The sequence below is a fragment of the Strongylocentrotus purpuratus genome, unplaced genomic scaffold, assembly GCF_000002235.5.
Source record: "Strongylocentrotus purpuratus isolate Spur 01 unplaced genomic scaffold, Spur_5.0 spur5_scaffold_21, whole genome shotgun sequence".
Classification (NCBI taxonomy): domain Eukaryota; kingdom Metazoa; phylum Echinodermata; class Echinoidea; order Camarodonta; family Strongylocentrotidae; genus Strongylocentrotus; species Strongylocentrotus purpuratus.
Genome location: NW_022145607.1, coordinates 24,044,320 through 24,067,617, shown reverse-complemented (window position 1 = coordinate 24,067,617; position 23,298 = coordinate 24,044,320). Strand labels below are relative to the sequence as shown.

General features: G+C 36.4%; 1 protein-coding gene across 2 annotated transcripts; it reads right to left on the bottom strand.

The window, feature by feature from the left end:
• Positions 1–3,827: 3,827 nt before the first annotated feature.
• On the bottom strand, positions 3,828–22,811 carry LOC755447. 2 transcript variants are annotated; one of them, XM_030995431.1, is made up of 12 exons: positions 21,554–22,811; positions 16,314–16,426; positions 15,610–15,663; positions 14,503–14,583; positions 13,087–13,155; positions 12,088–12,387; positions 10,156–10,418; positions 9,460–9,581; positions 8,330–8,723; positions 6,704–7,211; positions 5,129–5,244; positions 3,828–4,189 (listed from the first exon to the last, which is right to left on the bottom strand). In XM_030995431.1, exons 2-12 carry the CDS (start codon positions 16,390–16,392, stop codon positions 3,842–3,844), a joined length of 2,334 nt encoding a protein of 777 aa, XP_030851291.1. In that variant the 5' UTR covers positions 16,393–16,426; positions 21,554–22,811; the 3' UTR covers positions 3,828–3,841. The 2 variants fall into 2 exon arrangements, with proteins under 2 accessions (XP_030851291.1, XP_030851292.1); XM_030995432.1 differs by having other exon boundaries at positions 12,088–12,348.
• Between the last annotated feature and the right edge of the window lie 487 nt (positions 22,812–23,298).

Here is a 23,298-nt window from a genome sequence, read left to right as displayed (position 1 = left end):
GAGAATTTTACAGGAACAGTTGAAGTTTATGAATGCAATTCGACCAATCAGATGGCTGGATTTCTTAAGTGAGGTATATAATGTAAGATATTATTCGTTGAGTGTTAATGATACTTCTGCTTAATAATTTATTTTCCATTGATTATCAGTGTATATGATTGTTCATATTTTGTACAGTTATCCTACTCGAGTATTCTTCAATTGTATGCTGGGAGGGGTCATGAATGCAACTGTCCTTTATTTCTTTTAAATGCTTTCAAGTCTCAAAAGTTGCTCGTATCCAACCTTGGCAATGTCTTTAACAATCATAGTAAAGAATATGCGTTTTTGACAAGATTTGGTTACATATTATGATTACATATTATGACAGAATGGGTACTTTTCATGTATATGAACAGTACAATAAAATCTGAATCTGAAACATGTCGATAATTATTAAGGTTATCAAAGTGTTATTCTTTTATTTTCAAAGAGTGTCTTGTATATTTGTTATACGTATGTAACAATAATTTATTCCAATCTGGACAAAAAAAGCATATTATGGACTGCCAATTTCACATATTTTCTTTATTTTTCCAATATAATTGATGCCTTATGTTTATCAAAAAGCTAACGATAACTTGCAAAAAATGTGTAATTGTTAATATCAGGTGGAAAGAAAGGTTTACAAAAATAATGAATCAAGCTTCTTTTCATTAACACATGTCAACACTCTCTGCAAACTCTAACTTAGTCACTGTTTTCAGAGCATTAAATTGAACTGCATTACACAACTGATTCCAATTAAATAAAACCAATGAATATTCATTGGTATCCTTTATTTGTCCATCAATATATGTTACATGTACATGTATACTGTATCAAAATTCAAATACATATATATTGATTAATTCAATGAATTAATGTAAGTTTATACATGGCACTTGTTATCTGAATCGTATAAGTTTATACATGACACTTGTTCTCTAAAGCGTATAAGTTTATACATGACACTTGTTCTCTGAATCGTATAAATTTATACATGACACTTGTTCTCTAAAGCGTATAAGTTTATACATGACACTTGTTCTCTAAAGCGTATAAATTTATACATGACACTTGTTCTCTAAAGCGTATAAATTTATACATGACACTTGTTCTCTGAATCGTATAAATTTATACATGACACTTGTTCTCTAAAGCGTATAAATTTATACATGACACTTGTTCTCTGAATCGTATAAATTTATACATGACACTTGTTCTCTAAAGCGTATAAGTTTATACATGGCACTTCTTCTCGAAAGTGTATAAGTTTATACCAGACACTTGTTCTCTGAATCGTATAAGTTTATACATGACACTTGTTCTCTAAAGCGTATAAATTTATACATGACACTTGTTCTCTGAATCGTATAAATTTATACATGTCACTTGTTCTCTAAAGCGTATAAATTTATACATGACACTTGTTCTCTGAATCGTATAGATTTATACGAGACACTTGTTCTCTAAAGCGTATAAGTTTATTCATGACACTTATTCTCTGAATCGTATAAATTTATACATGACACTTGTTATCTGAATCGTATAAGTTTATACATGACACTTGTTCTCTAAAGCGTATAAGTTTATACAAGGCACTTCTTCTCTAAAGCGTATAAGTTTATACATGACACTTGTTCTCTAAAGCGTATAAGTTTATACATGGCACTTCTTCTCTAAATTGTATAAGTTTATACATGACACTTGTTCTCTGAATCGTATAAGTTTTTACCAGACAGGAGATGTACCACTGGTATGAATTTGGCGATCCTACTTCAAAGCTGTGGAAAGTTATTGTGTGTATACAGCTTTGTATGTTAAGTTCAATGACCTTTTAACCTTTGAACTTTGTTGAACACGAGTGACCCATATTCGAACTTGACCCGAGTCTACAAGAGATGTACCACTGGTGTGAATTTGGCAATCCTTGATCAAAACTATGGAAAGTTATTGTGTGTACTATGCTTTTAATAAAAAGTTCATAGACTTTTTGACAGTGCCGTAAAAACTGGAAAACAACAACAACAACTTTTGACCTTTCACCTTTGTCGGATATCGCCCATATTCAAACTTGATCTGAGTCTTCAAGAGATGTACCACTGGTATGAATTTCACGATTCTACTTCAAAGCTGTGGAGAGTTATTGTGTGTACAGCATAAGTACAGCTTTGTATATTAAGTTCATTGACCTTTTGACCTTTGAACTTTGTCGACCATGACCCATATTCGAACTTGACCTGAGTCTTCAAGAAATGTACCACTGGTAAGAATTTGGTGATCCTAGCTCGAAGATATAGAAAGTTATTGGGTGTACAACATAATTGTTGACGCCGACACCGCCGGTGTAAAAAGTGACGCCTATGCCTGGCTCCTGCTACGCAGGCGAGACAAAAAGGACATGAAACCATTTTAACGGATATCAACCGATGCCAAAAAACGACATCCGTTCCTCAAGTGTGACAGCCGCATGACGGATTAAACAAAAGTACCATCCGTTACTTGTACATTTTCTGATCCGGCCATGTCTGGCAGCGGAATAAGCTTGTAAGTTTTCAATTCAAAATATTACAGTAATATTAAACTAGATGGAACTTCGACTGCGCGCAGTCAAAAATGATGCCTCCGTCATAGAGCAATTTTACAAACCAAAACAGAAGAAATTTTTTGAATTCAAGTTCAATTGTAATCCATTAACAGGTTCTCAGAATATTGTGATTACAAGCTATTTTTGCATACATAATGAGCCCATGACCTTTGACCTTATGAACCAAGAATCTACTCAGTTCATTGGCTCTGCAAGAAACATACATGACCTAACTTGGCAGGAATCCATCAATCGGTTCTTCAGATAACGCGATCACGAGCTGTTTTTGCATACATAATGTGCCCTGTGGCCTTTGACCTTTGACCTTGTGACCCCTACATCTAATCAGTTGATCGGCTCTGCAAGTGACATACATGACCTAAGTTTGGCAGCAATCCATCAATCGGTTCTTCAGATAACGCGATCACAAGCTCGTTTTGCATACATAATGAGCCCTGTGGCCTTTGACCTTTGACCTCGTGACCTCAAAATCTAATCAGTTTTTCGGCTTTGCAAGTAACATACATGACCTAAGTTTGGCAGCAATCCATCAATCGGTTCTTCAGATAATGCGATCACGAGCTCGTTTTGCATACATAATGAGCCCTGTGACCTTTGACCTTTGACCTCATGACCCCAAAATCTAATCAGTTCATCGGCTCTACAAGATACATACATGACCAAAGTTTGGCAGGAATCCATCAACCAGTTCTTCAGATAACGCGATCACGAGCTCGTTTTGCATACATAATGAGCCCTGTGACCTTTGACCTTTGACCTCGTAACCCCAAAATCTAATCAGTTCATCGGCTCTACAAGATACATATATGACCAAAGTTTGGCAGGAATCCATCAACCAGTTCTTCAGATAACGCGATCACGAGAACGGGACGTACGTACGTACAGACGTACGTACGTACGTACGGACGTACGGACGGACGTACGGACGGACGGACAACCCGAAAACATAATGCCTCCGGCTACTTCGTAACGGAGGCATAAAAAGATAAAATTACATCTGTTTAAATCATATAGATTGTAAATCTCATGCAACTAAGATTTGTACTAAGGACCCTCTGGTGAAATTAAAAAGCTCCTCCACTTGTGCTTCACAGCCCCCACCCCCAAAAAATATTACTCCAATTTTATTGAAACCAATAGGCCTACTATTTTGCTCAATTATTTGATAGCTAAGGCAATTACAATGGCCCAATTAAGCTAGGATCTACAAAGCTACTGAAAATAGCTACTGTGCTTCTCTCTCAAACCATTCACTGTTTGAAGAGGAAGTTTTTCTCCAGCAGTCAGTGAGAAAGGAGGGAGAATCACAGAACTAGAATCAATAGTCTCAACCCAAAGCTGTTTCCTGCCCTTTTGTCCTTTGACTGGTACCTTTACCTCCTTCCACTTAGAAGTCAAGGTTCCTGTGTACCACTCGATCTGTAGGGACTTGTCTTCATGTACACTGCGAATGCAGCCAACTTGAGGCCAGTGTGTCGAGTACTCTGGGAGATATGTTGCCACCATGTCTCTCTCCCTAACTTCTGTCCTCTGTTCCTTTACTTTGGGTCCTATGTGAACCTAACAAAAAGAAAAAGAAAGTAAAATAAATAAAATAAGAAAGTGAATTGAAAACGAATAGTGTAGTGCCACTACATACATTATCAGTGATTCAAGACAATTCCTTATGTACACTTTATTTACAACATATAAACATATTATTATAGTAATTCTTTCTGAAACCTAATAAATAATTTTCTTTTATAAAATCAGAAAATATTGTTGAAACTTCTACTATTTTTGTATTTTTTGATTTTCAATTAACCCTAAAAGGGCTGTACGTTCACCGGGATATGTTTAAGGATATTTTTTTTTTGTGCCGGGAGCTTTCATGACTTTATAGCATAGAGTCTTGCGCATCTTTTGATGCCAAATATAAAAAGTTTTGACCATCGGGTAACGTGCAAATTGACGATTTTCCCATTGTCTGTGTATTGTAGCAATTCAATGCAGAAATGCAGATGTGCGATACCTACGATTACGTAAATGCAGATAACTACAATTTTTTGAGGTGCTCACATTGATGTTTAAGAAAAAAACAAAAACAAGAAACAACAAAAACAACAAAAATTTGGGAAGACTTTTGCAACTAATGCACAAGCGTATAGCAATCACTAGTACCCAAAGCTAATCTTTACCTGACATGGCCTGACCCCAAAATACTCGGCATGACTTGTAATTACTGTAATGACTGGAATTATGCAAGGGCTTACATGTATATATATTAGGGGCTAGATCTTGTGTGAAGACTATACAGAGTGTAAATTCTGTTAGGGAATAATGTTGCACTCAAGATGCAATTAAGCTGAGTGTGTTAGTCATGCAGCATTGTAGATGATTTACATTTTTTTTTTTTAGAAAGCAACTCAAGTTGTAAATAACGATTAAAATACATTTAATACTAAATATGGTTCACAATATCTTTGTCTTAATTAAGGGACATATTAATGAAACATGTACCTGTCTGAATGTTTCATCCTCTGTGTTGCAAGCATGCTCCTCAAGCTGTGGTCTGTCAGTTGGTTGTTTGGCCATTATCAGTAGATCGCATATAGGCCATCTCACTGTTGAATCTTCTGTTAAAACACACAAAGGAAATGTATTATAGCCCTGATGTAAGAAACAGTGTGCTAAAATATCAAAGTTTATGATCAGCCAGCTAGATAGGTTGTTATTACCTTCATCCAGTTATATAAACATATAGTGGCAAATTCTTGGAATAATAATCGTTTTATCTAATGATACTATGACCTAATCTCTTGAAAGGTCATATATATATTTTTTTAAAACCCTATATAGCCCGGGCTATGCAGTGTCAAAGGGGGGGGGGGGGGTGCTAATTTAGCCCCCCCCCCCCCCCGAGATCTCGCCCCTCAACTGCCTGATCGTGATGAAATCGTCACCTGCAACATAATCTCCAAAATCGTATATTAATCTCTCTGAAAAATATTTTGTTTAATCGATTATGCTAATTATGCTAATTTAAGCATGAAATTAGACCTTTTTTGCTCTAAATCACTCAAAACAGCTCGAAATGTGCTGTTCTTTTGATCTAGACACTCTATGTATTATTCTTAACAAGCGTACTTTAAAAAAAAATCCAGTATCAAAATTAAGTTATGTATTTCATTGTTTTTTTAATTTCTCTGTTTTTCGACCTTTTCATTTTTATTGTTTTTTCAATGAAATTTGTTGGCAACACTTATGCGATCATAACTAGCATAAACGAAATAGATTTCAATCTGTGAAAGCAGATATAATAATACATTTAAAAATATTAGCTAATACACAATTTGTATTGAAATTCTACAAGAAACCACGTTTTTGAGCTATTTTGGGTCCGATGTGCAAGTACATGTACAAAATTATGTGTAGCATAGGAACTGCATGCCCGGGCGTTGTTGCGCGAGATGTGAAGGAAAAAAGTCATGAAATTTCAGCGCAGAATGTCTTCGCTTTAAATAGTTATTGTGAAAAATGTTTTAAGGGGGGGCCAAATTAGTCCCCCTCCCCCCCCCCCCACCCCCCACCCCCCCCCCCCTCATCCAGGCTATAGGGTTAAATCTCGAAAAATAGCAATACCATAATATCTATCTCTAAAAAAAAAAAATTTTAAAGAATGAGTGGAGAAAAACTCAAAAATATCCTCTCAGGTTTATCTATGCTGCTGACTCAGCTGCTCCCTTGTGAGAGGCAATCAAATATCATAAATTGGCGCGTAATTTGCTGGCTCTCTGTAAAACAGCCATTCCTCTTTTTTCTATAGACCACCATCCATTTGATTTGTAGTCAATGGTTATATGCATTAGATAAACCAATATTTTTGTGTCCCACTAGCCTAGTTCGCTATTAAGATTTTTTTGTGAATTGTGCCATGAAGGGGTGTAACAGTCAAGACTTCAATACAAATTGTCAAAGTTTTGGGCCATAAAGCTTGAAGATGCTACATTGTATTTTTCAATGTTTCATAGGTGATGGAAAAAAATACCATAACACCATCAATTTTGGAAGTTTAAAAAATGACAGAAATGATACCTTCATTCTCCTCCTCTTCCAAGGTGAGTAGCTCATAGAGGGACCTCCATGCCTCAATGTCTACTTCTTCCAAGTATGGCTGGAGCTTGTCTGGTAGATGTATGATATTGATGTCCGCAAATGACTTCTCTACCAATGTTGGTTGTCCGTCTGGATGTGATGACAGGATGTGGTTGATGCCAGTGGTGTCTCTCCAATGTGGTGTAGTTGACCAGTCTTTGGTTTGTAGGGTGGCTTTTCCTTGGTGCAGTGCGAATTTGAATATGTGTGGTTTACTGTGATAGCACATGCTGTGTTGATGGGGAAGAAGCCATTTGCGAACATCAAAGAGGTGTAAGATGCGCTCCGCTGTTGTAGGGCAGTGAGCTTTGTGGAAAGCGGCGGGAATAGCTTGCAGAAGTTTTGGAAAAGATGGGGTGCTCCTTTTCTTCAAGTGAGTTGCAATCCTTGAAAAGAACTGGTCGATGTCCTCATGTGTGTGACCGACCATCAAGAAGCCAACTTTGATCTAAATGCAAACAATAAACGTTATAAGGTGAACAACAGTATGGAATAAATTGAATTTTAGGGACATTCCTCAATGATACAACCCAATAAGCATGAGGGATAATTTATTCAATTGAAATTTTTCTTCATTTATCAGAACATTTATCTAACAAAAAACATATTTATCAAAGCTTGTTTTTGTTTACGCTTTACAAATCATATGTACACTGATGACAAAGATGACAACTTTATATTGCCCATGGTTTCTAATGTGCACTACCTCTTTCCCGTTCATAGGGTTCAATCTTTCCGAGAATAATAGGCTACGACCAACAACAAAAAACCCAAAACACTATTTACCATTGGTATACATGTATCTGTGTAAAGTAAATAATTCTAAGTCACAATATCTTTTTTTAACCCTATGATGCCTACACATATCAGACATTTTGGGCAGTAAATGTATTTGATAGATTAAAACAGAGGATCAACTGAAGATATGCAACAATACAATAGCGCAAAATCCCCCATCATAAAAAGTGAGTCAGAAATAATGATTCACCTTGGAAATTTGCCATGGTGAAAATAATTTGTAATCATGAATATTTTCTCTTTTTTTTCACACTCTTTCTGCATCGTTGTTCTCTCCTGCTCACACTACAACTTCGAGAGAGTGGGTTTGACCCACTTTCAAACGCTGTTTCATGAATAGATGCCCAACAGCAATGGTACTGCATGCAGCGGGAAAGTGTACTCTACCAGTACATGTCAAACATTTTTATATTTACATATCCCTTCACAAAATATCATGTACTTTTAAACCCAAGGTTTTGGTGCAATTGGGTTTTTACCAAGTTACTTTAATTTACTGTCAACTGTGAATAGTTTTCTGACAAAAGTGAATATTTATAATGTTTATTCTCAAACAATGGGCAATTTCCGAGGTATATCATTATTTCTGACTCGTCCTTTACATGATTCTGAAAAGAACCTCCAAGACAAAGGCATTCTCTTATCCATCCAATACAAGTTCAAATAAACAAAATTTCCTTTTCATTTTGCGATTAAATAAAGCATCATTACAGACTGAATACTTATATTGACAATTAATTACTAAAAAGAACATGTATTAAACATTACCTTCTTGAAGATATTGAGTTCAAGGAGCAGGGACAGAAAAGAAAAGAGATGTCGATTCTTATTCTCCCTAGAAGTGTTGTCCAGCTGTAGGTAGAGGACTGGTGGAAGAGAGTCGGCATAACGGACCAGGATGTTGAGCAGGATATTAATGGTTAGGTTGCTGTCATGTGGGTACTCGTTAAAATCGATGTAGGCGTGTTGACCTCTTCCATGAACAAGTGCACCGGTGATGTGAGTGTGCAGTTGATCATTGTAGCTCAGAGCTTTAGGTGTTGGATGGAGTTGCGGTATTGATGTGCAGTGCTGATCCATCCCATCGATGATTACACTCATGTATTTCTCTGGCTGTGACTTCGCTTTGCGGATGTGTTTGTAATATTTTTGTCTCTCACTGCTGCTGAAAAGAAGGTAAAGAGCAATGAGGAGTCATGCTATGCTTAGAAGTTTTGATCACAAAACCAATACTAATGCCTTAAATACACGAGTAAATTGTAATTTGAATGTGTTATCTGAGACTTGGCTAGGTTTACGTCTATATCAATGATACTTAATTGTGACCAATATACTTTTTTAAAGTAATGAACTTGTGCCTACATTTCTTCTCCTGTTTTCCCTACTATTGTATTTTTCTTCTACTATAGGCTTTTCACGTCAAATATCCACTGATTAGAACCAAACATCCGTATAGGCAGTTCAAATGCCCATATTTTATTGTGGTCACCTATTCAAATATATTAACATTGTTGTTGTTTTTTTCCATTAAGAATTTCATTACTCTCTTATTGCTAATATTTGTTGTCCAATTTTTTAATTTGTTCTGTTATTTTTCTCCAATTTTGCCGCTTCTATTTAAAGCAACTTATCTTGGAGCCTGAGTATTCCTCTAAGCTTTCTCGGTTTTTGTCTCCTTCAAAATCTTTGTTGAAATATTCACTTCTATGAGGAAAGCATATAATGACATAGCTCTAGTTGTATATTGTAGCTACATGTAAAATACATCCATGGTTGTCATTTGTTGCACTTAAAATACTGGATCACAGATCACCTCATTCTAAATGCTTAAAAGAAAAAAAAGTACATCAAAATCAATTACAACATTAACTTCAAGCTTTAATCAAAGTTTGCTGTACCTTTGTTTCTCTACATGTTTTTGATGTTGTGCAATCAATTGTCTTCGAACATCTTTGTCGTTTGTCTTGCCAAGCTTCATTTTCAGCTCTGTGCACACATCGCACTTAGAGAAGCGGTTCACCTATAAAGAAAAAAAGAAAAATATCAAAGAGAAGGATTGTTAATTACAAAATTAATGTTATGGATGTGTTTTCTTGATGCATATAAATGTAGATGTTATAAGACTAATATAATAATATATTGACACAAAGATACAAGAGGCCTCAGGAATTTAACAGATTTCGTCTGGCTAAGAATCATAAATTCATCTATGTCTAACCCTAACTGTACCGGGGGTATAATTTGCATAAATTAGCATTATTGATAAAATAAGCAAATTTCCGCGAAACTAATGGCAAAATCTCTGCATAATTTTGTGGCGATTGGCCCATTTGGAGTGCATTAAAACTGCAATATGTTTTGTACAAAAAAACTGACCTGAAATCATGATGGGTCATATGACACTATAAAAGAATTGTCTGTTTTTGCAAAAACTTACGGTAGTGTAGTGTCAAAATAAAAAGTAATGAAGTGGCATTGCTGAAAACATGGCGGTTTTGATTATGGTATGCAACAACCTATGTTTAGAGCTTTTGAGCGTCCCGCCCCACTCACTCCCATCCAGTACAGTTTAGGGTCAATGGAATTTACAATACCTTGGGGATTGTGATGTGCTGCTCTTCCTTTCTCCAAATCCTTTTGAAGTGAGTCTCAGAACAAACCTCAGCATTATCTTGTCGTATTCTTCTATACACCTCTCGCTTTGTGAACCCATGTGGAAGGTTTACAGACTCTCTGTCAGGCATTCGGTCTCCATAGGAACGAGCAAATGCATTAAGTTCTGTCTTCGCGTTTAGGGTTTTGTTAATCTTGTGTCCTTTCCTCAAGCAGTTAGCAGGCAATGGGTATAGCAGTCCATCTATTCACAACAAATTAAATGCATGCATGGAAATAACTAGAAATATCGAAAATGGCTGATCACCACAAAACTCGGCATGCGCCTCAGATATTGCGCAAAGGAAGAGACCTTACCTATATTTTTGGCTGAAAATTGCTTACTTTGTCATTTATGCAAATTCTATTCATGAATATGTTTTTTATTATGAATTACATAAATAAATAATAATAATACCAGTCTCTTATAAAGCGCTTTACGAGTTAAGACCAAAGCGCTCACAGCATATTATTGCCCCAGTCATTGGATTCAATTACAAAAAAAAAACAGCATTTACAGTGCACAATCTCCTCTCCCTGGGGAGCATTCCAGCTGGTCACCTATTAGGCGCACACAATGCCAATTCAACTGCATTGCGTTCGCATCCTACAGGGTACCCATTTTAACACCTGGGTAAGGTGAAGCAATGTAGACAAAGTGCCTTGCTCAAGGAACATAAATGCTGTGCTGCTTTTACAGAGTTTATTTTTTGGCAAAAAGTTTCTTAAAAGCCTATTTGACATTATCATATAATTGAATTGTCCATATACTTGTTTTTATAATAATAATAATATAATAACGGCCATTTGTACTGCGCCATGTCTGTCAGATTTGACACTGGGCGCCCCATTATGAATTTCTAATGTATTTTACTGTTTTTCAATTCTTATGTATTTTATTGTTTTAGGACTTCTTATACTTAAGATCATTATCTGGATCAATTTACAGTTTGAGTAAATGATAAATCTAGTCTAAAGAATGAAACATTACTGATTCATAGACCCAAACAAGAAACTTCACTTTGCCATTTGTTTGGTAGACAAGATGACAAAAATTTCAATTTTCGGCTTGACCTTTGGTCACAAAAGGTCAGGTAACTCTCTAGCATTCGCATCCTACTGATTTCCAAAAACAGCAAATAGCGGTTACAGCACAATCCCCGAAAATGCAGGGGTGGGCTGATGCCCCCCACCCCCCAGTACAGTAAGTGTTAAAGCTACATAAGAGTAATGAAAGATAATGCAGCTGTCGTACACGAAAACCCCTCACAAAAAGTTCTGCAATTCAAGTTTGAGAAAGGGTATCTCTCGTTGTATTAAATGATTAAATGATACTTCAGTTTGGCACCATTGGAAAGCCTGTTCATTCCCCTAGACAATGATGCCCAATTTTTATAATGTAATCATGGAATATGCAGGACACCTGAATATCTGACCAAGTAGAAAGTCAAATCTTGCAAAATGCATTTTTGTCAACAGTGAATTCTTCATTTGTTTAGAGATAAGATTGTGTTTAATTGATATCAATTCTGATTGAATGCCAATGCAGTATTCTCATATTCTTCTGAAGATGAACTTATTTCAAATGATTTTGAGATATCAAAACAAGAAATTTTACCTATAATTTTGTGAGAGGTTTATATCATACAAATGAGCCAGGAAAAAAGAGTTTTAGCCAAACCAATAAGAATGACCAACAGTCACTCTGTATTTCAAGTTTAACTACCTGCAAGCTTTCTATAAACAAAAAAGGACAATAATACGTTGGATGAATATGGGAGATTCTTTTAGGGTTTATGTACATTTTTTGCCCAGTACATTATGTACAAAGGCCATGAATTTTCAAAGAAACTGTTTTGAAATATGAACCTCACCTCTGAACTGCTTCTGCCAGTAGTAGAATCTTGACCTCACAATTCCAACGACTTGATGCCAGGCTGTGGCACACACCTGCTCCAAACCGATGTTGTAGGAGAATTGGAGACTTTCATTTTCAGACCGAGAAGAGTGGGTTCTGAAGTACTCCATCAGCCATGTCCTCTGATCACCCAGCGACTTTTCCTTAAAAGCGATCCGAGCTGCAGCTGCATCTGCTCGTGTGACTCTTGCCAGACAATCTGTTGAACAACATCTTCCTGCAAGGACAGTTATAAATGTCTGATGACCAGTTCTAACTGCAAAAGGGGAAGTAAAAAACAAAGCAGTTACGTCTCCATTGTTGTAAACAGGCATGAAAGCCTACAAGAATAACCAAATCTTTGTGCGGCATAGCCAGCTTATGTACATGTATGAATGGAATGAAGTAAAATTCTCAAAATTTATTCAAGTTGCAACTTCTGAAGGACTTTACTTGCTTTGAAGTACAATATAATTTGGATCGCCATGCAAAATTGAAATATCCCGTTGTCAAATCCACTTGTTACCATTTACCTACAGAAGTCTTTGGCGATTGCCATGGTAACATTTTCTAAATAATATCATACATGTACTTACATGGTTCATTAAAAAACTGCCGTCTACTATAATAAAGGGCCGTTCTCATAAGAGCAGGTAAACCTCCTCAACATTTGCCCCCGCGGTAAATGAGAAAACGATGCAGTAATAAACCTATCAGACTGTTCACATACGAAGAAGCATCTCCTCCAATCAAAACCTAAGCAATTTTTATTTTGGTTCCTGGAGGCAAAAATATTTGACCAATCACATGCCAGGAAAATGGGATGTTGCATTGTTGCGATGCGTATTGCTCATCTTGATTGCCCGGTTTACACGCCATTTTGGGGGGTCAATGTGCAAACTTATTTACCGCAGGGGCAAATGTTGGAAAGACCCTTAAGAATTACTTTGTTATATCAGATTGTTTGAGTAAGTACCTCTTTTTTTCTGCTCTTGATCACTGCATGATGATTCCAGTTGAAATGTCACATGTCTTCTCTTTTTTCCTGTGCAATGATATAAAAAATGAAGAATGACTTAACTATATCTTGTATAATCATTATCATTATGTTGCAGTATAAATGGATACAAAAATCTTAATTGACTCAACTTAGCTTTTTGCTAAGGGGGGGGGGGGGGGGGGTTGCAGGCGCAGGATTTTGGTAGACCCCGATTAACAAAAAAAATTCAAACCAACACACATAAAAACATGCTTTGTCCAATGGGGGGTAGGGGGGGGGGGTAGGGGGGTACGGACGGACAACCCGAAAACATGAGGCAGAGGTGGAGGCATAACAAGTCTTATCTAAAATGTTTGTGGTGAGAAAAAGTGAGCCAAAAATATGAACCGTTTTGGCCAAGATTAACATCAATTTTTGCTAAAATGTGAAGTTTTTTCAAAGAAATTTAGCCTCATTTAGCCCTAATGACATGCCAGTTGGATGAAAGAACAGGGTAAGCTCATTTTTTTAATACCAGATTGGTAACACAAATATTTTTGAAGATATAATATAGATATATTGACTGCTTTGAGATGTGTGTACTAGCTTTTTTTAGGCTAGCAAAAATATCATCAAATATTGACTACTAGCTAAAAAACAACTGGTCAATACTGATCAAATTACAGTCTTTCTACATCATGCCTTGGTTATTATGCTGATTACTCAACAAATACTCTTTTTCTAACAGAATCATTTAAATTGTTCAATGTCTAGCACATACATGTATGGTATTGACACCCATCCCAGGTCATTTCCTGCCCTCAAATAAAATAAAAGGCCCAGTCACAATATGGATAACAATTGACTTGAAATAAGCTCATGGTTCAAAATTTGGTTCATATCCACTTGGTCTACTACCAGTTGGTCTAATTCCCACATCATCTAACACTAACATGGCTAAACCCATTTGGTCTACTATCACTTTGGTCTAATTGCCGTTTGGTCCAATCATCACTTGGACTAATTCCCACTAAGGCTGATTGTCATTTTGTCTAATTATCAAATGGTCTAACTACCATTTTGTCTATAATACTTTTCCCCATTTTGCCAAAAGATCATCTGGTCTATTACCAGTTCATCTAATCAGATAGACTAAGTGGTGTTAGACCAAGAGGGTATTAGACGAAATGGGATAGCCTAACTGGGAATTAGAAGAAATAGGAAATGGATTAAGTGGCAATTAGACCAAATGGTTATTAGACCAACTGGTTATAGACAAAATGGGATATTAGACAATGTGGGATGAGACCAAACGGGCATTAGACAAAGTGAGAGTAGACCAAGTGTCAATTCACCCAAAATTTCATACAGCTTTATTGAACACCAATTACTCATAAGTGATGTTACACTAACCCCTTTTCCTTGGAATATGGCAAGCATCCTCATCTGCATCACTCTCAAGTTCAGTGATAAAGATACCAGGAGTCCAGGGACCTGTAGGAATTCAAATGAAAAGATGTACATGTACATGTATACCACATACGCTTAACATAATACAATGTAGGTAAGGGCATAATACTTGTCTTTTACAGATACATTAAGCCCTGCCATGCTAATTGCTAACCATGCATGGTGTTATTTTTTTCAAAGACAGCAGACAGTCAGCTGTACTTGTGCTGTCCAATACGGATATATAGCAAATGAAGGGGAAAAAAGAATAGACCAGGCAAGCTATGTGACATGCTCACAGGAAACTTTAATGTTAATGTGAATGGAAAGTTGCAATATTTATTATTGACATGCAAATACATGTACGTGTATGATATCTTGTCAGATTTCACCTTTTTTTTTGTAGTTCAAATTGTCTTGGTGTTGTAAAAACATACACATTCCTGAATTAGATAGAATTGAATACTTTTTTAATTATCTTTTTTGTGTAGCAAATAAGAATTTTAGTGAAAATTGTAAGTACAAAATTTTAATCATAGTGTAAACTGTAAAAAATTAGTGGGCCACCTATTCTACACTGACAACAGTAAGGCAGATATATATATATATATATGTACAATCAGATGCAATAGGAAAATGGTATTCACTTTCATGACCCAATTAAGGCATTGACCAGCACACTTAATCTTGTCTATTGTACTATGTATACTACATGTATGAGCTGAATAGCTACTCATCATAGGGGACATTGCTTTTGTTTTCATTGTTTGGCACTCTTCTTTAGTTTACGGAAAAGTCATTTAAAGGAAGCTTAAATACCAGAACGCAGAATATAAACATGCACACGCAAAGCAAAAGCTCAAATTCTGTCAATGCATTACAAAATGAAGACAAATCTATAGAACTGTTTTATTCAAATTTGGGGTTTTACTTCAATATAAACGCAGGAATAAAGTCTTCTGCTCTTCAATGATACTTTAAGTCATGTTTAAGTTTTTGAGTTTTTCTTCATTCTTTAAAGTTTGTTCTGCTTTTCCCCAAAACATTGTATGGAATTTTCCCAGAACATACCTGTCTCACAATGTAGATCCTCATCAGCTTCACTCTCAAGCTCTGTCTGGAGACCTAAGTACATTCATAAATATGATATTGCTTAAATGGTTTACATTGTTTGGCACTCTTCTTTTATTTTATATGGAAAGGTCAATGAAAGGATTTAGCTATTCCTAGAAATGAGGGATACATTGTACATGTAGACAACATGACAGACTGTGTAAAAGCTCAATTTCTGTCCATGTTGCACAACATCAAAACAAATCTGTTTACAATTTTGGGAAAAAACAAGCTCTGAAAAAACTAGGAATTGTAATCGTCCAAAACATTACAGCATACATGTATTATGTAACACCACTATGATAATAAATAATAGTATTGTTGTTAATATTATAAATTCAATTCAATTCAATATGCTGTGAATTTAAAATACACTGAACAATAGCTATGAAAGCTGAAGATATTTACACAATTATCACAATGATCTTTGAAAATTCACAGTACATGTAGGCCTACTACTACTGGGTGTTTCCATAACCCGACACCCTAATCCTAAACCTAATCCTAACCCTAGGGTTTAGGGTTAGGGTGTCAGGTTATGGAAAGACCCACTACTACTAGTTCTCATCTATGTCCATTTTGCAAACTTTCGCTGTGCTACATTTGTTTCTGCATTCACTTACAGCACATTATTTAAGAATTCTTTCCCATAATTTACTTACCTGTCATCTGTGTGTTTGGAAGAGCATCATCAGGCTCAGCTGCACTCTCCAACTCTGTCAGTGGATCCAAAACAGCCATGTTTCTTCAGCATGAAGCACTAGATCTTGAACAGCTAGAATACATAAAATAAACCCCAAAGAACTTTATCCGATACTCTATGGGTTACTGGTTAAGGAGTTAGAAGAACTTAACGGGTCTACCCTCGACGCGCGGCACCCAACTCGACTTGGGTGCTAAGTGCGTTTATTCATGTGCGCGCACTCAGTTCCTGCGTATGTACATGTAACTCTATGTTAGCAACCCAATGCACATGCACGTGGTAGACGCAGGCCCAGGTGTTTGGTATATATCTATGGGCAAATGTAAACTGTTTAGTTCTTCTAATTCTTTAACAAGTAACCCATAGAGTGTCCTTAAACTTAAAGATAAACTTTAGTACTGGTAATGCGCTTGCATTGTGAAAGTAGAGGTGTGAAAGGATCAGAAACAGTTGATCATGTAGCATGTAAGTATTGGTGTGCACTGCAAGGTTCTGGAGTCATCAAAATCATAATAAATTTGACCGAGTCTTGGTAAAGTAACAAACACTCACATAGAAAGCTATATATGGGACAACACACATGGTGTCGGGGATGGTACTACCTTGGTTTCCTTGTCTTTCTATGCTCATTACTCAGCCAGTATACATTTTCTTCCAAAATTGTTTGGCACATGTCATTTATTTGTAATCTTGAACATTCAGTGTAAGTTTCGTTTGATTCTGTGAGAATTAATTTTTTTTTTTTACCAGTACTGGAGTTTATCTTTAAATGTATGATCAGAGGGAATAAATCAAAGTTTTACATTTAAACATGAATTAAAAACTCAATTTTTAATAAAAAACATATAAGGCACTACCTGCATAGATCTAGACTAGTCTAGGCTAGACCGAAATATCAGTGTTTATGTTGGCATTGGATGCCCTGAGATTGGATTTTCTTTAAAGTCACAAGAGTTATCTGGTGGGGGGTGGGGGGGTCGGTGCATTTTGGCAATTTCCTTTTATATGGTGTAGTAGTTCAAGTACTGTTGTTGTTTATCATCCATTGTTAGACCCCTTTGCAACTGACTTATCCTGACACTTTTTGTGTCTTTGCACGGTTTGGTGAGCATAATTTTAGGGGACAAATTGCAATGTTCAAGCCTCCTAAATTGGAAAAAAATTACAAAATCCCTTCAGTTTATTGAAAAAATTCACATCAGATCTTGTTACCAAAATGTATCATCAATTGTTCTGTAAACACAAGAGGTAAGTGTCAGTGTCTTTTTGATAAAAAGTTACGCCATTTAGATTAAGGGGGGACATACATATGATGTGTATAGGTCAAGATCTATATACATCTAGCCTACTTGATGTAGTATTATAACTAGATCAACATGTATGTCTAATTTAGTCTTATTACTCTGAAGTATTCTTCTACTAAAAGTTTAAGATTTATAGATCTATTCCACTCATCCACTGTATAAGGTTATAACCTAGACATGTATCTGAAGATACTTCGTCTAGTTATAACCTTGTACTCTTTTACTAATATGGGTATGGTAAGGCGTAAAGTTATAGATCTAACCACTCATCCACTATATGAGGTTATAACCTAGACATGTATCTGAAGACAGATACCTCGGTCTAGTTATAACCTTGTACTCTTTTGCCAATATGGGTATGGTAAGGCAGGCCTGTAAATGGGATTTTTCAGGGGGGGGGGGTGCGTAAGTTGATAAAACGGACCTTTGATACAAAATAACTGTTTGCAGAGGCAGATCCAACATTAACCATTTTTTCTTCAGAGTGACCTGAAAGCAAGGCATTTTAAGTGCCTCCTTTTAATCCTCATGAACAGGGAATGTATCTCCTTAAACAAATAATGCGAGTGCAAATCGTGAGTGGAAATTTTCATAAAGTGACCTGAAGTCAAGTAGGCTAATCATTGCACTTTTTGAGTTTAAATTTTCCATGAACATACATGTATAATACCCCTCCCTTCTCTTAATCAATCATGCGAGCGCAAAACACGAGGTCATTTTTTTATATTTAAAGCAACCTGAACACAGGGAATTTTAGGCTCATGCACTCCTCTAAATCCTGATGAGCAGGATATGTATTTCCTATAAAAAGGGGGCCAAAAGCCAAAACGCAAAGGCATACTGTGTGCAAAAAGAAGCATTTTCACATTTCATATGATCCCTGAATCACCTCTTTAAATATTTCCATACATGTAAAGGTGTAAACCAAATATTACGCTAGCATTCAAAGCCATTTTGGTATGCCCTGGGCGGCACCATGATGATTCCATTCCCCCCAATTTTTGACGTACATGTATTTATGGACAAACCCTTACTGGTCTTTCACAATCATAAACGAACTGTTTGTGTAGTATATTAATTAAAAGAAATGTGCAGTGTTAGAAACCTCTTGCATTGCATTTATATATTTAATATGTAAAATCCCTTTCAAAATAAAATTCTAGCAACGGTTCATCCCGAAAACTGCATGAAAATCATGACATTAACTGTTTAATCAGAACGAGGATGTTAGCAAGCTTTGTAGATCTTAATTTATCCACATACATGTAATTGTTGAAGAACTTTTTTTTCACAGTACTCCCGTTGTGTTAGATCAGCTGTACGATCTGCATAATGAATGAAAAAGAAGTCTAGTCATTCATATGCTGGTATGCAGCCAATCTTACACAATGGGAGTTACAAGCTTCCTAACAATATAACTGTTATTCTATCGCAATGTTTAAACCTAAAATTTGAGTAAAACAAATAATGTTTCTATCATTATATTATTTTTATGTATTTGTATAGCGTATTTTATATCAAAATTGTATCTAGATCTAATTAATTTTAAAGGTAATATGGAATGTTATCAAAGTCCAAATATACGTCACAGACTTGCATGTAGGGGGTCTCACTACAGATCATAAACATGCCAGCACCCTTGATAGCAGACGACATCGCAAATGCCTATTTTTCAAAATATTTGCCAGTTTGATGTGGGGTACTCAGTGGGCGTTTTTTGGTGATCTATGTATCAAAGGAAAGCTTGTGGTAAAAATTATATATTATAATTGATGAAATTCTAGTTTTGGTTTCATTTAAACAAATAATGCGAGCGGAAATTTTTTCATATAGATCTAGTTACCTGAAAACAGGGCATTTTAAGCGCTTTTTATAATCCTCATTAACAGGATCCTGTTAATCCTCCCCTGATAAATGGTCCACATTAATTACAATAGGTTCTTTTAAAAAAAGTGGGCCTTTCAGATACTTTTTTTTTTTGGGGGGGGGGGGGTGCATGCCAATACTCTACAATGTAAACAGATCTAGATCTAGATGTAATATGTAGGTCTAGACCTAACTTTGTTAGATCTATAAAAAGTATAATTCTATTCTCATCTAGAAATTTAAACAAGTCAAAAAAGTGAAGAAAAAAAATCACAAATTTCGAAAGTCTAACACACAGTTAGCAGCAAGAAAGTGTTGCCATAAAAAATGCCTGAAAAAATATTTGTGGTTTATACAACATTCTTCAAGACTTCATAAACAACTGTATTATTAGTATGGTAGAGGTACCTTAATCCATGCAGTACATTAATCCACGCATCCCTCAATACGCGCGATGCGACGCGTTATATGCGCTCATTTTTTTTGGATAGACAATAAAACAACAAGCCTATCGCGATATCACAACAATTTTGAGGGAAAATCATTGGTTTCTTGTATTTTTATGATTTCATGAAATCATCAAGAATACACTTCATTGAGACAGAAAACGAAAATATACATTCATTTCCTGTATTAAAACTGTGGTGCGTGGATTAATGTACCGCTTGATTTTGTCAAAGAAAAATTGAAGCGGTCACGTAATCGACACGAGAGTTAACATTCACCAAATATTCCTGTCAAAGTTTTCTCTATAAATGATCCTCAGAATATTTAGTATTTAATGAGGAAAAAACGTTGATAAAAAATGTTAAATTATTTGACTTTTTAGCCTTTCAAAACAAAGTGCGTGGATTAAAAGTACCTCCATCATACAGTTGTAGATCTAAACTATGAGTAGACTAGATCTATGACCATCAAATTTTAAAAAGATCACTTTAACTTCGGCCAGGGCCTAACTGTTAGGCCTATACTTTGTATTGACATCGTGTTATGAGTGGCCTATACTTTGTATTGACATCGTGTTATGAGTGGCCTATACTTTGTATTGACATCGTGTATGAGTGGCCTAGCCCAGTCAACATATTTGTAAAGTGACATTGTATTCCTTCTTACTTAAAGGTACTATGTCCCATTTGCAGGCCAAAAAAATGAAAAAGTTAAATTCCAACTGCATTTGAAAGATAATACTAATTTAGAACTTCCCTAAACAAAGTGGGGCTTAAAAATGTCTTCAAGTGGGAAAATAACGACTAGATCTATTAGTTGTCAAATCGACTTTAGGGCTATAGGCCTAGAGCCCAAAAGTAATAGTCTTGATTTTCAGACAACTGTACCGAATGGTCATAGAGGTCTACGTTTTATGCTGCGCAAAGATTCAATCAGTTTAATCTTGGCCATCACAAGAAGTGGGTTATTGATGTAGATCTAGACAAATGCTCATGTACCCTTTACAACTCTTTTCATGTATTTTATGACCAAAGAAGAAAAAAAAGCCAGTCAGTCACTCAGTAGTGTCTGACAGTGAAGTCTAGCAAGTAAACGGGTTTCCTTGCATAATTTGAATATGAGGACACTGCTAACATTTAAATTTCACAGATAGGACATAGGTCTAGGCCTACATGACATAGGCTAGACCCTATTCATAATTCCTGCAAAGTTCTACAGAATTTGAGGTTGGCTGCAAAAGGGACATAGATCTAGTACCTTTAAGTTCTAGATCTACTAGATCTAGTTTTACTAATACTAGACATAAAGTTAGATCTAGATCCAACATAAAATAGACTTCCAAATTGCCAGAGTCTATAGCTACTGTGGATTAGTACAGCAACGTTAGTCCAATAACTGTTTAACACCGTAACTTAGCTCCGTCTCGCCCAGTACACTACAGTGCACAACGTGTGAATCTAAGTAACAAAACACTGTGGTAGTACTAGTAGCTGTAACACTTTGTAAATTGTAACACATTAACTGTTATCTAATTAAGTTAACGTTACTGTAAAACTTGAAAGAAAAAGCATTGTAAAATTACCTCTCGCTTTCCAACGCAACGCCAGTACTCTGAAGGTACCGTAGATAATCAAGTCTTGACTCTTCTCCTCGGACAGCTGTCAACGTAGCTTTTTGGGTGCAACAAATTCAAGATTCAAGATTCGGCACGTGCTGTCGATGGGAAATCTATTGTTTACAAAACACCCAAACATGGGGATTATAGAAGTATAGTACACACGTAGGTAGACATGTCCGCCGCGCTCCGTGGGAATTTCTTAGAAACTAGCTCGACACATCGCCCGTGCGGGATTATTAACTTCTTAGAAATCGGTTCAACGCATAGTCTTACTCCCAGTCTGTGATGGACGCGGGACGCGCATTTAAAGATTCGTTGTACGGGATGGGGGGAGGGGGAGGGGGCAGGGTGAGGGTGGGGGTAAAGACATTTAATTGCTGTACTGTTGGGACAACCTCAAAATTAGAACTTTACAAGATCGAGTTCGATCCATCGACCTCAAGTCTCCAGCTTTTATTTTATTGTTGTTTTTGTTTACGCCACTCCCGCTAGTCTGAGTCTATATAATTCTATACAGTACAACGTAGGCCGAGGTGCCTCTGCCCTCGACTCCAACGTCGAACAAGTGAGATGCCAACTAAAGGGTGTAATAAGAAACTAAATCATTAATTTGTTGGGTTTTTTGCATTTCGAAAATTATATGAGCCTCGATCTGCAGGACCACTTTTCGTTAAAAAAAAAAAAAAAAAAAAAAAAAATTGTAAAGTGCACAGGCTTCACACACTTCAAATGGGTGTTTCCACATGTTACCTGCATGTATACACCCCCTGTCATCCTAGCTGACATGGGTAGGGTTAGGGTTATGTTTAAGATTATGCTTAGAGTTAGGGGTGTAAGGTGAGGTCAACAAATGGAAACACCCCCATTTGAAGTGTGTAACGTAGGCTATGCATCTTTACGATTTGCATTATTTTTACGAAACTTGGCCCTATATACAGCCCTCTCCCCTCCCAATACATTTTAACACAGGTCACATTTCAGCTAGGTCTCTATCGAGAAAAAAAAAATCAGCTCGCGTGCACTTCAGTTTGAAAATTTGCTCATACGAAGAACAAAGGCGGATTTGGGGCTAATGGCCCTATCTTGGAGAGGGGTGTGTGCGGATGGGGGGGGGGGGCTCAGACAATGAACAACCACCAAATTTTTGGGTGGGGTACATTTATCACTAAGCCACTTATAATTTTGGTGTGGATCAAATATTATAGAGCCCTTACCCCATTGTTTTTTTGTTTTTTTTTGGGGGGGGGGGGGCTCAGATATCATTGTGTCTACCATATTTTTGTTGGGAATCGACTATCATTGAGCTCCTCTCTCCTCCGAAGATATTTTAACAAAAGTCAAATTTCAATTCTCTTTCAAGGAAAAAATTTCCATCCGCGTTATGAGTTCCCACAAAATATTGGGGGGGGGGGGGGGCTCAGAAATAATTTCTTATCCAAATTTTAAAAAAATCATCTCGCATGACTTCATTTTTTTTTCTTTCTTTCTTTGTGGGTGGAGTTCAGATATCATTGAGCCCATCATATTTTGGGTGGGGCTCGGATTGAGCCCCCCCCCCCCCCTCCTCCTAATTTATTTTAACACAGGTCAAATTTCGGGTCTTTATCGGGCAAAAAAAAAATCGTGCCCATGTTATGCATTCTAATATATCAGGGGCAGGGTTTTTTTTTAGTAGGAACAAACTAAGACGGATTTGGGGTTAAGCCTGC

Bases quoted from the DNA above. Each gene is read 5' to 3' on its own strand.
- LOC755447 (XM_030995431.1), bottom strand. From the start codon at position 16,392: ATGGCTGTTTTGGATCCACTGACAGAGTTGGAGAGTGCAGCTGAGCCT. The intron at 12,388-13,086 runs GTACTTACTCAA...CCCCTTTTGCAG, and splicing joins TCAAGAGCAGAAAAAAAGAG to TTAGAACTGGTCATCAGACA. The intron at 9,582-10,155 runs GTATTGTAAATT...TTTTCTTTATAG, and splicing joins AGCACATCACAATCCCCAAG to GTGAACCGCTTCTCTAAGTG.